Below are 16,424 nucleotides of genomic sequence, written 5' to 3' on the forward strand. Positions count from 1 at the left end.
CAGAAAAACCCACGTTATAACCGCTTCCGTGCTAAAAGCGGTTACGTTATAAGTGCTCTCCACTGTATTAACGCCTATCGTTGGAGAAGACGGCCAACAACTGGGCTCAGAGGATGAATATATGTACGCTACACCAGGCTTCGCTCAGTCAACAAAAAGAGAAACATGTGCATGCGTTTCTTCATGCGCCGAAGCCATGCTTGAAAGGTACTTGTTCTTCAGCACAACAAACAGCACAATAGTTACCGTATATTGCCGCATATAAGTCTACCTTTTTTTTTATAATGCCTTTCCAAAAGTTGGGGGGTCGACTTATTATCGGGGTTGACGTACATGCCGAGTCTTATCGGCTTATATGCGGGGTCAAGAGTAATTTCGACCGAGTCGCGGATAATATCACGTCCGTGCGCTCGTAATTCCATCAACGTTGTCAGACACAATGTGAAAGTGGATCTGCTTAAAAAAAAAAAAGAATTTTAATCGAGATTTGCACCAAAGGTTTGTTTCAATGCGATAACAACTTGTTATCGACAAACCGTGGGCGTTCGATGGAAAAACGGCCAAAGCTTGGCGGGCTAGCAATGTTTGATACAAATGGGACCGCTACAAATCCAATCCAATCCAAAACGACCACATGCGACCAGTCACATGAGCCGAGAAGCATTTTCACGTGTTGTGCAATGTTGTGTGCATTTCGCCATTTCTTCTCGTCGCACCGCCTGGACTCTAGGCGACGTGACAGCTAAGAGCGGTGTATGTGGTTCGTGTCACTCGACGGATGCCTTGCAAGATGGCGCCGCAACCTCGGCAACAGTACAGCGCTGCTTTCAAGCGGCAAGTCATCCTCTATGCCGAGTCGGAAAACAATGTCAAAGCAGGGCGGAAGTTCGACGTCTCAGAAAAGTGTGCGAGAGGCTGGAGAACACAAAGAAGTAAGCTTTTTGCGTGTGAGTCCGAGCAATACCCTGCCGTTGAGGAAGCGGTTCGAGATTGGGTTCACGACCAGAGAAGCAAGAGCCTTGAGTGTTTGCTACAATGACATTAAAACAAAGGCACGCGCTGTCGCTGAGGAGATGTGCATCCCGTGTACCGAGTTTAAGTGTAAGAAATGGGTGACAAATTTCATGAAGAGGAACGGCCTAAGCCTAAGGCGACGAACGACCGTGTGCCAACGGTTGCCCGAAGCGTACGAAGAAAAACGGAGCGCCTCTGTGCGTTACATGAGTGACCTGCGGGAAACGCATTCATTCCTGCTTGGTCAAATAGGCAACGGTGACCAGACTCCAGTCTGGTTTGATATGCATAGCAATAGGACCATGTTCACAAAAGGGGAGCGCCAGGTCCGCCTGCTAACAACGGGCAACACGCACAACCGTTTCAAGGTCTTGTTATGCTGTACGGCAGATGGGCACAAGTTACCGCCATTCCTTCTGTTCAAGAAGAAAACGATCCCGACGACCCGTCAAAAGTCATCGTGCGGGTGAATAAGAAGGAATTTTTTAATGATGAAATGGTCCTCGAATGGTTTCCTCTCGTGTGGCAGGCGTCCGGGGGCACTGCTGAAGCCCCGCAGCATGCTCATCCTGGACTCTTTCCGCGGCCACATAACCGACCGTGTGAAAAAAGTAGTGGACGCGGGATGCGACCTGGTCATCATTCCAGGCGGACTGACACCTATTCTTCAGCCACTAGATGAGGCGCTGAACAAGCCATTCAAAGATCGCATCGGTGCATTCTACAACGAGTGGCTCCAGCAAGAAAACCCAAAGACACCAACAGGGCGGCTGAAGCAAGCTTCTTTGGGCGAAGTAGCTCAATGGGTCAACGATGCCTGGTATGGAATACCAACAGACATGGTCTCTGCGGCGTTCTCCACGTGCGGCATCTCGGCACCGCTTCCGACGACCAGCGGCAGCAGTGGCTCAAAGATGATCGCGACTGTGTCCTCACAAGCGACGACAGATGTCTCTTGAACGAATAAATGTTTCTTTATGACTCAGCCTTCTGAAATACATTTTGAGCGAGCTAGGACCGCAGGGTGCAGCAGCATCGACCTAAATTCGGAGTATAATTTTTTTTTGCCCAAAAGGGGTCGCGAGTTGGGGGGGTTGACTTATAATCGGAGTCGACTTATAATTGGCAATATAAGGTAATTATGTTTATGCTGGATCTTAAACTTAAGGGGAGACGCTCCTCGAAAACTTTTTTTTTTTTTTAATATTTATGTTAAGGGAATGAAAATTGCACCACTTATAAAGATTGATCTCCTCTTTCCAAATATGTTTTATTTTTAAGATGGCTTGATGGCTTCATATTCTAATTGCCATGCATAAGTGAAAAACATCGCATGCTTGTGCAGCTGATGGGCATAGCAGTAAACATGGTAGGGCAGTACCAACTAATTTTTCTTGCTTCCAACACTCCACTGAGTGTAAATAAGCAATATAATGACATTCGCTTAGCATGCAGAATTTTGAGACAATTTTCTATGTGGTGCTTGATTTCCAGTGGGTAGTGCCAGAGAATTTAAAAACTTTTCATACCAAAAAATATTGCTGATTGTATTTAAACCTAGATATTGACACTCTACGCACCCTAAAGAATATGTATGCCAAATTTGGTCTTGATTGGACTACAATAAGAACATGAAATGTTGTGCACAAAAGCCATGTTTGGCCCAAAATAAGAAGTTGAGAAAACTGCAACTGAAAGTTACAAAAGATGTTTATTGCTGTTGTTGCAGCCATATATACATGAAAATTGCACACAATGCAGGCCAGGATACCTAGATCTAGTGCACAGCTTTAAAATTCACCGGCACCATATGTTGCTCCCTCAGAGGCCTTGTGAGCAGCATCCTCAAGACGTGCCTGCCTGGCTAGACAGCGACGCTGGGACCTTACCTCTGCTTTCAGCTTCAGTGACATACTTGACATCTTTCGCTTGTCACTATTTTTTCTCAGTGCAACCAGTTCCCTTGAGGGAAGTACTCCCAGTTCCTCGAGAACTTGTTTGAAGCCCTTGTGGCCTTGATTGAACCACAGCAAAGCGAGTGCAGTTGCCATCTCCACGACTCTGCGTGATGCAAATCTTGTCTTCGGGCACAACAGTCAAATCTTACTGTTCAGAAATTCAGTTGCATTTTGGGTTTTTCCCTTCACACAGCGAGTGAGCAGCTGTTCATCCGTGAGCCTTTTGTATGTGGGCAGCATTGCCTTGACCTGGCTGTTGGTCAGAATAGGGGTGTGTGCTGGGACTGACTGGCCCAACGCTTCTGCCCGCTTGAACTTGCAGCAGGAGTCCTCTTCATCCGAGCAGAACTTGTGGCTCTTGGCTGCATCCGTTGAGCATGAATGGAAAAAAGATGCCCAAATGGCACAAAACATCCCACGCACACTTCCTCTGTTAGCAGTGATGGCTACTTGGAAGTAGCTCTGTAGTTTCTGGATGACTACGTCTGCAAGTCTGCAAGCTCCTCCCCTCGTGGCATTTTGAGCTTTCGCAGCGCAGTCCCAAGGCGCTTGGCAACGTGGTTTGTGCAGTCTTCTTTAGCGATGGGCAGACTTCCATACACATCTGCTGCTGACACAGCTGCATAGGCCTTGCTGTCGCCGTCGCTGAGGAAGGTTGTAAACCTTAGTGGAGTACTGTAGGACTCCGTCCTCTTCCAAATCCCATCTGCAGCAGTAGTTTCCATGACTTGTGCTGAGCAATGTGCGTATTTTTCACACACTGGCATGTGAAAAGCTTGCCATATTTCTTCCCCTTGTTCACTTTCAAATGCCTTCCGTGCATTGCAGCTCTGGCAGTAGTTGGACAACGCCTGAAAGTCAAGGCAAAGCCCTGTTTCTAGAGAAATAGCTGTGCCTATGCCATTGTGGCTCTTGTGGCCTCTTTTCTGCCAAGTTCCATCAAACAGGACAGCTACATTGGCAGACCCCGCTTCTTGTGCTGTTACTTTCCGGGCCAACTCCAAGTTGTCAGCCACCGCTTTCGTCGCAGCCAGGTGCACTTTCTTTGCAATGGCATTGAACCCCTTATGGTGCACTGGTTTCGGTAGATCAAGAACGGCACAAAATCGGGAAAGTTGATTGTGTCCAACACCAATAGCGCACGCCGCAACCACGGCCTTCATGTTCACGGCAAAACTCTCTCTCGGGCTTCCTGACGATTGCGCTCGATCGCTAGCGCCATCCACCGGAGCTGCATGCCGCGACGAGTACGTTGACGATACAATGGACTTACGACGCGCTAAATTGCTGCAACGCAGCTCCAGAAATGACGCGAGTCCTTTTCGCTTCTCGACCAACTCGTGGACAGCAAGTTCGCACCGCCCGCACTGCGGACATGCTGCTCCGCTCACCAGTGCGTTCGCGGCGCCGATCTCGCTGATAATAAAGGCACTCGCCGACTCGTCAACGCTGCCGTCTTCATTCTGAAAGATCCTTATCTTCTTTTCCGATGCGCTGACGAAATCGTCTACGCTGTCAAGGAAACTTGAGTGTACAGCCGGCTCTGAACCGTCACCTCCGCCGACGTTAGGCCTAGCTGACGCGGACGCCTCGGCTGCATGCCGTTTCACTTTGCGGCGGCATCCCTTGAACAGGTGCTTTGAGCGATGCTTTCGGCGTCCATGAGAAGCACGAAGATGCGTGAAAGCACTGGTGAAAGCTTCAAAACAAGTCGAGAAAATGCTTATGAAAAAAACGTTACAGCTGCGCGTCGCATGAAGAGCAGACGAGCTATGGTCGCTCCATGCCCCAACAGCCAATGGCGTGGACGAAATCGCACGTGATTTAAAAGGCCAGTGAGAAGGCACGGCTTTGGCGGCGAAATGTTTTTTTTTTATTATTAATTCCTGAGAATTTTCGAAGCGGCAACGCCGGCTTTAGGGAGAAAAAGCATAGGCCGACCACCATGCAAGATTCCAACGGCGTGCGACGCTGTGATTTGACGCATCACGCGCTTGAAAATGGGTCATATCTGCCTCTTTTTTAGCCACCTCGAGTGCTTTAACAAAGTTTTTAAATAGTTTTGCAATTGTTTTCGTCTGATTTTTTTATATGTGAAAGAGGAAGGATCAATGTAGCTCAAACAGTCAAAAACACAAAAGTGATTTTTTTTACTAAAAATCGCAGTTTTTCGACCCGCGTCTCCCCTTAATAATATATGCACACCACAACTTCCAGGTGCGTACACCCTCATTACCACCACCACCATTAAATAGTGTGCACCCTGCACAGAAGCAAACGACTCTTGTGGAGAAGTACGGACTTTTCAAAAGACTTTCGACACCATCTTGGAAAACCGTGACGCTACCTTAGGACAACAGCAGGAGGGTGGGCTTCCGGCGAAGCAAAATAGATTTTGGGGGGACAGCCGTTACATTGTGGCTGTGAGACGCATATGCTAAGAACATCCCAGTGAACGGTGTGTTGCTCTGGAAATGAGCTAAACTATCTGACTATCAATTGTGCTGACTTAAAGTGCAGTGAAGGGTGGCTAGACTGCTTCAAAGCGCAGAACGGCATCTCTATCAAGTGCATCTCGGGAGAAAGTGAAGCTGACACAAGAGAGATCACCAACTTCTTCAGTTTGCATTGCTAAAACCCCAACGGTGTGTTTTTAAAAATCTTTAGTTACAAAAGACCTTGGCTGCAAGAGACATCTTCCTCAGGTCCCTTGAGCGTGTCTTGTAACAAGGTTTTACTTATTCTGTTAAATTGAAAAGTCAGTTACTAACTCAAACATTTGCTTGAGGTCCTATATATACAGAGTCTTGTATATACAGAGTATATACAGAGTATATACAGAGTATACTATATATACAGAGTCTTGTTATCTCTGCCATCTCTAAAAGCTTTTAGAATGTACTGATTCCAGGTCTCTGTACATCTCAAAGGTCTTTGAAGCAAAACAGTCTGCACTTTATCAACCTGAGCGTGCCATGGTTTGAAAAACAAAATCGGCGGCCACAAAGCTATGCCGAAAAGAAGGCCTTCACCATCTGGCATGAGGTCAACACTATGCTAACAGCACCACAGCGTTTTCTTTGCTGCAAAAACTCATAAAACTGTCCGCCAATTTTGAGCGAGATCATCGAAAGGCGATCATGTTCTTCTTACAGGGAAACTAAACAACACTCAGCAGTGACGACTCCTTTTCAGTGAACTGTTCCAAAGAAGTACAGTATACACCCATTAATATAGTATATAAAAATAGTATTTTGGAGCTTTTTTTTTTGTAAATGACATTAAAATCATTACAACATAAAATATGTGAGGGACATGGTAGTGTATACAGTTGAACCCGGATATATCGAATTTTGGTTATATCAAACTCGCGGAATATCCCCTTGAAAATCCCATGCAAAAGCATAGAAAAGCCGCGTCATATATCGAACTCAATTTCACCGGTCGTTCGATATATCGAACTCCGCACCACGCACTGGAAAGTGGGCCTTCCCCAAAGACGATCGCATCACCCTTGGCCGTTTGCTGAGTGACGTTTTCAAGCCACGCGTGGAAGGAATGAGGGGACAGTTCGGCGACGGCTGCTCTGGGCAGCGCCGAGCCCATTCCCCAAAGGCGCGCGCATCTGCAGTTATCGTTTCCTGAGCGCCAGCACATGACGTTTGCAAGCCATGTGCGTGGGTGCGCCCATTCTTTTGCTGAGCTATCTCTTTCCTTCAGCACGCGCTACGCATGCGCCAAGCCAGCTCAGCCCGTTTTCAGACAGACGTCGGACGCTTTAGCGTGTGTTGCGAATCCCCTGGGCGCGGCGGCTGACGTGGCTCTCTCTTTTTTTTTTCTGCAAGAGTCGTTCCATTTTATTGGTGTGCTGTAGGCGCGGCGTAGCGTAAGATATGGCGGCTGCGGACGTTGAGAAGTGGCAAGGCTTTTTTTTTTTTTTTTGGCGGTAGTCATTTATCCTTGCATGTATGAATCAACGAAAGCACACGGTCAGCTGCTGCGATCATGATGCCCGCTCCAAGCGCAGCATGATAAATCGAACCAGGCTTGTGCAATCAAGCCATCACGGGCACTCTGCCAAGTTCGCTCCCCGTCACCGCAGGAGCTATCAAAAGATAAACGCGCCCTGACGTTATCGCTGCGCAGCATCTTGGCATGCTGCCAAGAAATGAGCTGTGGATGAGAGGACCGAAACGGAGTGACGCAGTGACGAGCGCCATCGACATGCAAGCGAAAACGCTTGCGATTTCCGATTTCTGCCGCGGCGACACAGAAACCTTGTTTTGAGCTGCCCGCGGTGGCTCGAGCGACGAGAGGGACGCAGTTCCAAGTTTGAAAATTTTCGCTCCGTCGCTGCCGCATAGTCACCGAGATGCACGTGAGCGAGCTGGCCTTAACACTTTTTTTTTTTTTTTTTTTTTTCGAATTCTCGGGTGCAAAAGATAAGGGTGGGTATACTGTGCGAGTGGGTTGATTACGCAACAAATGCGGTATCGTTTTTTCGCATCGTAAGTGCCGTCACACGCCGATTTCTGTATATCGAATTATCGATATATCGAACTATTTCGCGATCCCCTTCGAGTTCGATATAATCCGGGTTCGACTGTATTTAATCAACCAGCAGTCTAAATGGTTGTATGATTGAAAAAAGTTCAGTAATGCACTGGTTTATGAACATCAGAACCTCAAGGGACTGGGAAAATGTCCCGAGTTATCCGAAGGTCGAATGGACACAAAAGGCATTGAAAAGGCTTTTTACACCGCAGAAAATTTGATGAGCCAAAGTAGTGTGTTGGCTCTTCCGAGGGGCCTTAGAGGTGTCTGCTCAGCCGCAAGTATCTCTTTTTTTACCTGGACACAGCGATCACCCGCAGCTTAGTGCAGGTGCTCAGGTTCTGTAGTGTGGCAGAGCACAAAACATCCATTGTAACTGATGCTCCCCCTGTGGGCCTAAGCAATGTTTCGTAGCAGGCAGAGTGATTAGTGAGCGGCAGCATGTGGCCGTAAATCATTCCTGTCGATCCTAAACAGGTAGGCAGTAGCAGTGTGAGGTCTAAAAAGAGAGACCTCACCTGTACCACTCAACTACAGTTAAACCTCAATAAAACGAAGTTGATAATATCTTCCATTTACTACGTTGAATTGAAATTTTGCAACATCAAAATTTGTCACCCTGCATGTAGAGAACCCTCAAGAACTTTTCACAGACAGTTCAGAGGGAAGCCTTGAATTGTGCTGGAATGGGGCATTATGTGCATGATGGGGACGATGTGGACATATAGTTTTGGTTTCACCTTCGTTGCCGCCCACCCGAACTTCAAGTCCCTGATCACGTCGCCAATTCGACGCCACATTCGGCCACCACCGCCGCAACCGCGTGGAAGCCAGGGAAATGAAGGCTGCCGGTAGGCCACGCCAGCTTCTGTACTTCGCTTTGTCCAAGTCAGTGACAATGCACCTGATGAACCTGATAACTGCACCTGATGAACTGAAACTCATTTTAGTATGACCATCGCTTTGCGTTGCAAGCGTATCTTTGTTCTCGTGCTCACACAGAGTCCGAGTGGGAAGCAGGGTTGCCAGGCGGACGGGTGTGCCTTCCAGTTCTTTCACCAAGTTTTAGGAGTAAAAGCAATAATCGCAGCACAAGTTCCTTCGAGTACAAGCACCGAACAGCATTCGGCACCCAGTTCAGGCAGAATTGCTACTAATTGTAACATTGTGCCAGAGGTGAGCCCGGTCTTGCTGGCTGCACGTTGTAACAAATGCTCCTGCCATCAAGTAGTTCCCCCCAACACTACATTTACGAACCTCACCTGTACTGCTCCAGGTGGCGCAGCAGGCAGAATGCCTTCAAGCATGCGCTCCAATGTGCACTTCGTTACGTGTTCCACTCAGCCTTTCGCACTTGCGGCACAATTTCTCTGGTTTGTTTTGAGTCAACGAAAATTCGCAACATTGAAAATGCAATGAAATTTACTTCGTTACACTGAGGCTAACAATAGATGGTCTTCTATGAACACGAAGTTGTGAAAACCAAAATACTTTGATACATTGAAAATATTGTTGCACTGAAGTTCGTTACATCGAGGTTTAACCATATTAAAGGTCTAAATGGGTCTATGTGAATGCAGTTTTACATATGTAGTATATTAATTTTGGACGATATGAATTTGTGGATGATATCAGCACTTTTTGCAACCCCGTGAGGTTCGCATCATTGAGATCCTACTGCAGCTGGCAAAATTATCTTATAAAAGCTCTGGCTGCAACAGAAGAAGGAAATTACTTTACCGTCGAAACAAGGCCATCAGCGTCTTTTCAGTGACCTCAGATGTGATGTTGCCAACCCACAGGGATTGGGCACCTTCCAGGTTGATCGGGTTCAACTTCATATCAGGCTTCATAGCATCCGGCCCAAAAAGCAAGTTTATGGCTTGCTGGACATCATTGTTGCCTTTGGTCGCAGACCACTCAGCCTGTTCCAAAGTGAAACCCATGCTCTGGAAGGCCAACAAATTTCCCATCAAAACAGTGGCAAAAAAAAAAGGCTAATATTTTTTAATGAGTCGCTCCCAGGGGGCTGTCTGCTGATAAGCATTAGTGTTAGCCATGGGACAACATGAATGTGTTGGGTAAGTCAGGCACTCAATTTTTATGCCCCATACCCTGCCAGGTACTCTTGGAAGAGAGCGTAGACGCAGAAAGGACAGCACATTGTTGGCTCCAATCAGCATACCGATGCCCCAAGCACGACAATTGATTGCTTATCCAGTGCAAAAAACAAATAATTTCTTACAGCAGTGTGAAAAATTCCGTACCATGTGTGATAATTGATGAAAACAGTCACACTAAAACGTCGGGACTGGTCAAGCACACACCTGAAGGACTGTGGAATCAATTTCTGGTCTGGAGATGCATATTACACCTAAACTTATGACAAAAATATATAATACCAGTGGAAAAATCTGTCTTCACAACAATGGCAGACAACATGCTACCCCACTATTTCTTGAAATATTTACTGCATTAGCTACAAAGCATAAGAAATAGAGATGTGCAAGTACTGAAATTTTCTAATATTAATTTAATAGGAATATGAAGACAGACAGCCTTCGAATATCAAATCAAATATGCATATTCAGTACGTAAAAATATTTCAGAAGTCAGTAAACATTCTTGTCCTTAATTTTCAGACACTAGTGCATGGTAGCAGTGTGTGAATAGTGTTCTTGGCTTGAAGTAAATTTGATGCGAATATGCTAAATTCTCACATAATTTAGAAAAAAAAAAAAGTTAGAAAAGCTTTGTATACCAGAGGTGCCAAGCAACAACCTGTTTTCAGCACCCTTTACAACTGATCCCAGATGTATTGTGGCTTAAATCAAACAAACGAAGGATTTAAACTGGCAAACCAACAGGTCCCAATATTTCATCCATTAAGGTTTACATAAAGACAGCACAATCAGTGTCTAACACTCAGGTGTACTGCCTTCAGGTGGATCAACATTTTCTACCCCTTATTTTTTGTGCGCGCATGCATGCACGCACGCACGCACACACATACATAATACAAAAAAAGCTATCAGCCTATGGAGTAGATTTAATAGGTAATATAATCAATATGTAAAATTAAATACTAATTGAAGTGCTTGCATCACAAGAAGTAAAAATTCTGAAGTGCAAATGAATCTCCTGAAATTTTATGCATTGCCGCTTTAATTTTCTTGAGGTAACAGCGCGGAACACAGGACGGGAGCACAAGATTAGAGGACGACAAAACGAGCGCTGTGTCGTCCTCTAATCTTGTGCTCCCGTCCTGTATTCTGCGCTGTTACCTCAAGATGCATAACCAACATGCACAAGCTGCTATTCTCGCTTTAATTTTGTACAAAAGCAGCATTAGCAATAATTCATTTGAGTAAGGAGAAAAAATTCTGGGCACTTAAAGGGAGGCTAAAATGTTTTCTCTGTTTAGTATTTCCCTAGATACAAGCATGAGAATATATGAAACGTGTAGATTAATGTCACCTAATGGTCCTGTGCTACCATGTAAAAATATGACTCAATCGACTACTAAAATCAAGACTATCGTCAGGCTTTTCCTCAAAGCACTGCAGCAATGCCAAGGAACAGGACGATGACGTCATCGTCGGTGATGTTTCAAATTCCACCTGCTGTTGCACAATCCCTTCTGTGAAACTCCTGATGCAGCCTAACAACGCCTCGTGACCTTCTTTCGTTGGTTGTGTTGATCCTCTTCCTCAGTGCAAGCGTTTAAGAATTGGAAATGCATCACCTCTACAGATGATATCATCGTGGTCCCTGCTCATTACCATGCACTGCAGAGAAGCCTGAACGCTGAAATAGTTTTATTCGGTGCTCACGTCAATTTAAATACTAGCACAAAATGGCTTAGCATGATTTAACAATTGCCTTAACATATTCGACTCCTTTAATTGAATTCTAAAACCGCTCCAACAGCCCTTTAAGCTTCACTTTACGGATGCGACATGCTAACGTAATGGGATCCTGCCAGCGGCTCTTCTTGCGGATCCTCGCTGAGCATACCCTCCGTACAAAGACATGCGCTCTGCAACTTGCCTAATAATAATCGGTAATCTCTTAACGGGTCCAAGAAAGGGGGTTTAAAAAGTGCCTATTAAATGCTTGCATTGTGTACAGCAAATGCTACTGAGTGTGTATGCTGCATACAAGTCAAAAGTGAGCTTATATTTGGCAGATGATTTTTTAAAATTGCCATTCCTGCACCTAGACTTCGTCCCTGAGCATCAGAGAGGCTATGTGATGTCACCAGAAAGACGTCATTTGCCTACCAAAAACCACAACGAGCCTAGAGCTGGGCAGGAGATAGTGTGTTTCATGAACTGGAATAGCAGTGAAAGAAGGGGGCCTTACCATAATCTGAAACACACAAACACCGTGAAGCTCGAACTTGGCCTCATCGCATTCAGGCTCAATCTCAAGCACCTTCCTGAATGACTCCGCAGCTTCACTGTACTTCGCCAATCCAAGCAGGGCTTTGCCACGACGGAAGTAAGCCTTAGCCTGCTGGGGCTGCAGGACTATGGCCTTTTCAGCATCCTTCAAAGCCCTGGGCAACAAAGGCTACAATTAAACACGTGGAAACTGCCTTATTGGCGGAAAGCTGCGACACAGTCAATATTCAACAGCCCTGAGATTTCCTTAATGGTGCAGCGAAGAGTGTTCCGCTAGATTTTGTTTGCACCATGTTTTGGTTTGGTTTGGTCAGTAGGGTTTAACGTTCCAAAGCGACTCAGGCTGTGAGAGACGCCGTAGTGGACGACTCCGGGAATTTCGACCACCTGGGGTTTTTTAATGTGCACTGACATCGCACAGCACACGGGCACCTTGCTTTTTGCCTCCATCGAAAAGCAGGATTCGATCCCACGTCCTTGGGAACAGTAGTCGAGCGCCGTAACCACTGCGCCACCCCGGCGCTGTTTTGTTTTCTGGTTTTCAGTGAATAAACAGCTTGAGTCGCAGACAACATAATTAAGCCCACAGCAGTAAAAATAGGCCTGCACTCTTTGCATTCCTGAGACTCAACCTTCATCATGCTGCGGTGGCCAATGAAAATGCTCCAGCTGTGAAGACGCCCCAAAGTAAGCTTTATTGGTGCTTTTGGATATGATGCAAATAATATATTAATAGGACCGCTACATATTTGTGGTTCAAAAAGCATGTCCCCGAAATAAGTCCAATGCAAGTGGACTATGTTAAGAATATCACTCCGCGTATTACTCCGCCGACGGGGGAGTGGCAAGCCTTGCACCACACAATTGCCTGAAACGAACTGTGTGTTGGGCGACTCTTCCTACTCTCTGCGGTAAGTTAAAAAAAAAAAAGGCAGGAGCTGCGGTGCTTCATCTGATTTCAAAAGCAAATTTCACCCCACCGAGCAATGATTCAAAGTTTATAAGACTGCTCGGAGCGTGTAGATCAAGTTTTCGCAATTAAAAGCAGCCTCAAAATACGCTTTAGTGCACTAATAAAAGCCTTTAACCCTTTCACTGTCACGAACGTACCGGTACGTATTCGCGTTTCCTCCCCGCAGTGTCAATAACGTACCCGTACGTATTCTATCTTGCGTTCAAATCTTCGCGCCTCACCGTAAAGCTGCCGCGCTTGGACTTGCTCCGCCATCTGTTGAATCTTTCTACAAGCTGATATGCTCGCTCCGCGCCGATAAGACACATATATGGAAGAGTATGGTGCAACCGCGCCCGCCCGTTCTTTGCTCGTGGGAGGGGGCGTGGTCGCTCCGTGACACTACTCTCTCGAGCGAGCGATCCTTCGGCGCGCGCGTGCGTTTATGGGTTCAAAGTTTGTTCTGCCATCTGCGGCAGGTTTGGAGGTTTTTATTTTTATTCTTTGTCGCGCTTCCGCTACGGCGTGGCAAGTTCAGGGTCGCACGCGGTTGCCTCTCTCCGACTGACATATGACTCGATTGCTGCATTCGCTCTCTCCACGCGCCCTCGCTTGAGGACAGCTTGCCGTTAGCAGCAGCAGCACACGAGTGTTTTAGCCCCTTTCCATCTTTTTCTCTTTCGACTTCACTACGCGCCGTTTCTCTCCCTTGTGCTGGCCACTGAATGTGCGCCCTCCGCGCGCGCTTACTTTCGGATGGCGGACCGCGCGGGACCTTCGACGGCTGACTGGAGCGATGGCTCTTCGGGTTCTGATTACCAGCCAAGCTCGGATTCGGACTCAGGATCCACCACACTCTGAAGAAGTATTGAGCGTGTTTTTTTTTTATTTTATCATATATCATTTATAGTCAGACTGATGATGATGATGTTTATTTAAACACCTGCAGAACACTGAAATGTGCAAATTGCATTGACTAATTTATTTGTATACCCATCATGATGCAAAATAAATCTTTATGCTCGTTCCCTGATATGCTCGTTCTCTGAAACCAAGCCGACACTGGGGGTGCGTCCCAGTCAGAAACAGCCGACAGTGAAAGGGTTAATATTGGAAGGGTATTACTATGCTCACAAAATCTGAAAAGTTCCGCATTTATCTGCCAAATGAAAGAATCGCGACCCCTGCAGCATGTTTGATAAAACTTGCTGTGTTGTTTCCCGGCATCCAGCAAGGCCTAATATTACAGCCAGAAACAAACCTTTAGCATACTTTGTGCTTTTGAACATATTTGTGGCGACTGTTGCGCATACTCCACGAGCCTAGCGAAATGAAAATCAGACGCATTCCTGACATCTACGAAGTTTTTATCTCTGCAATTTAGCGGTGTGACTTGCTTAAGGCCATACAAAGGCTTTTGTGCACCACTCAATTCAAAGCAAATGCAGTGCTGCAGCATTGACAAGCTGGGTGTACAGTACTGCAAACAGCATTTTCACCAAGAAGTCACTGCAGTCATCCACTTCTTTCATGGAAAGAAGTAGATGACTTCATGAACAGACTAAAATGAAGTTACGCAATAAAGTGATTTCCTTAGCTCTCTCACAAACTCAGTGGCATGTGCCCAAGCTATTTGCTTCCCCTTGTGATCAATGCTTTTGCCCATTCTTGTTAATACGGTCAGCTTCTCCCCATAGAAACAGAGAAGTGTTTATATATCTGTATCGCCTGAAGGATGCCATTAATCTGGGATATAATGGCTCGTCGAGCTAAACCTGAACGAGAAAACAACGCCCGCTCCCAAATTGAAATCAAGTGAATGTTGTTAGAAGTTATGTAAAATGCCAACCAGTATATATATTTTTTTTCATTCTGTCTACACGTTAATTAGTGACACTGATTAACTAACTTTTTAAAAATGGCTTTAAACACTAGAGTAAGAAATTGAGTGTTGTAGAGTGCTACGAGATGGTACTACCAAGATGCTTCCAACAAAGTAGCCTTGGTGCAGCCCTGTTTATTCGTGTAAAATGAAAGTTCATAGAATTTAAAAAACATGAAGCATGCTCTGTGTGCTGCACGTGCCGGGACTGAAGTGCTTTTACCCGAGACAGGCTTCAGCACCTTCTGTGCTCCCCATGACAGTGTTTTGCATAGCTGGTAGTTCCAAAATACACAGCAGCACCTGCATGCAACGCAATATTGTTTTTTTTTCCAGGAAGGCTACATTTAGGATACTTCTTCAGAAGCACTTGGATGCCCTTGGAAGCACTTATATGGAAACTTGGATGGGGCTATTGCGAAAACATGGCAGAAAAAAAATATGTAGCACCCGGCAATGTAACCACGGGCTACAACTGTACACAGCAAGGGTCTGTGATGCGATGTGCGCCACTTATGATGATAGTAATGAGGTGGCACTAGCATTAAACTACTTCAGTAGATATACAAGGGGGTACCCAAAAGAAACCAAACTAATTTTTTGGTGGGCAGCGCTTTCGTAGTACCGTGTTTTGCCGCCAGGAGCGCATAGAGAGAACATTCCAGAGTCAGTCAGCCCGGTGGTGTCGCTGAAGGTCAGACATACTTGCTTCGGCAGAGTTTACAGCGACAACTGTGTTCTGTGAGTGTTGCAATGGCCGATTTTTGTGAACAGCGTGTGGTGAAATTCTGCTTTCTGCTCGTTAAAACGTTAAAAATGTTAAAACGGCGTACAAGGATGATGCTATGGGGAAAGCTCAAGCATTTGAGTGGTTTTCCAGTTTCAAAAATGGTGAAATGTCAACTGATGGCCAACCTCATTTTGGTCGTCCTTTCAAGGCCCGAACACATGAAAACGTTGAAAAAATTTGTGCAATCACCAACGAAGATCGACGACAGACGATTGAAGAAATTGTGGAGCAGTCGGGAGTGACTTGGAGTTCAGTGCAGCAAATTTTGACACAAGATTTGGGAATTAAAAAGTGGTTGCCAAATTCGAGCCACAACTGCTGGCTGCTGAACAAAGACAAGGTTCGACATGAGAGGAGTCGTCCATCCAGAGTTTGTTGCGCAGGGTCAGAGTCAACCAGGCTTTGAAAAGATTGTGCAACAGTGTGCGGCGGAAGCGGCCTGATTTGTGGCAGTCGTATGACTGGTTTCTTCATGACAATGCTCCTACTCACACAGCTTTGTCTGTGCGACAACATTTGACCAAAAATGGTACGACCCCTGTTCCTCACCCCCCTTACTCGCCGGACCTTGCCCCATGCGACTTCTTTTTGTTTCCCAGAGTGAAAACATAATGAAAGGAAAGTGTTTTGCTGATGTTGCGGAGGTAAGTAAAAAAACGACGGAGGAGCTGTCAAACATCACAAAAGATGAATGTAATGTTTTGAAAAGTGGAATGAAAGATTAGGCAAGTGTACTAGTGCAAGTGAAGAGTACTTTGAAGAGGCTGAAAATTTCTGCTTAAAATGTCCCAATAGGTTAAAAAAAAAATAAATTCGGTCCCTTTGGGTAGCCCCTCGCACAGGAAACCACCGCAGTGGTGCACTGGTT

At 45.9% G+C, this 16,424-nt stretch overlaps 1 protein-coding gene and 1 pseudogene across 1 annotated transcript in view; both read right to left on the reverse strand.

Moving 5' to 3' along the window:
- Window positions 1-16,424, reverse strand: part of LOC146206352 (uncharacterized) — an 85,176-nt gene that overhangs the window by 29,249 nt on the left and 39,503 nt on the right. The window contains exons 11-12 of the mRNA XM_084591023.1: window positions 11,892-12,087; window positions 9,267-9,475 (exon numbers count right to left, since the gene is read on the reverse strand). Of these exons, the coding sequence (XP_084447149.1) occupies window positions 9,267-9,475; window positions 11,892-12,087 (405 nt within the window). The remainder of the gene's footprint in view (window positions 1-9,266; window positions 9,476-11,891; window positions 12,088-16,424) is intronic.
- LOC146206353 (uncharacterized) lies at window positions 2,699-4,173 on the reverse strand (annotated as a pseudogene).

The sequence above is a fragment of the Amblyomma maculatum genome, chromosome 1 (assembly GCF_055883805.1).
Source record: "Amblyomma maculatum isolate TAMU_Amacu chromosome 1, ASM5588380v1, whole genome shotgun sequence".
Lineage (NCBI taxonomy): Eukaryota > Metazoa > Arthropoda > Arachnida > Ixodida > Ixodidae > Amblyomma > Amblyomma maculatum.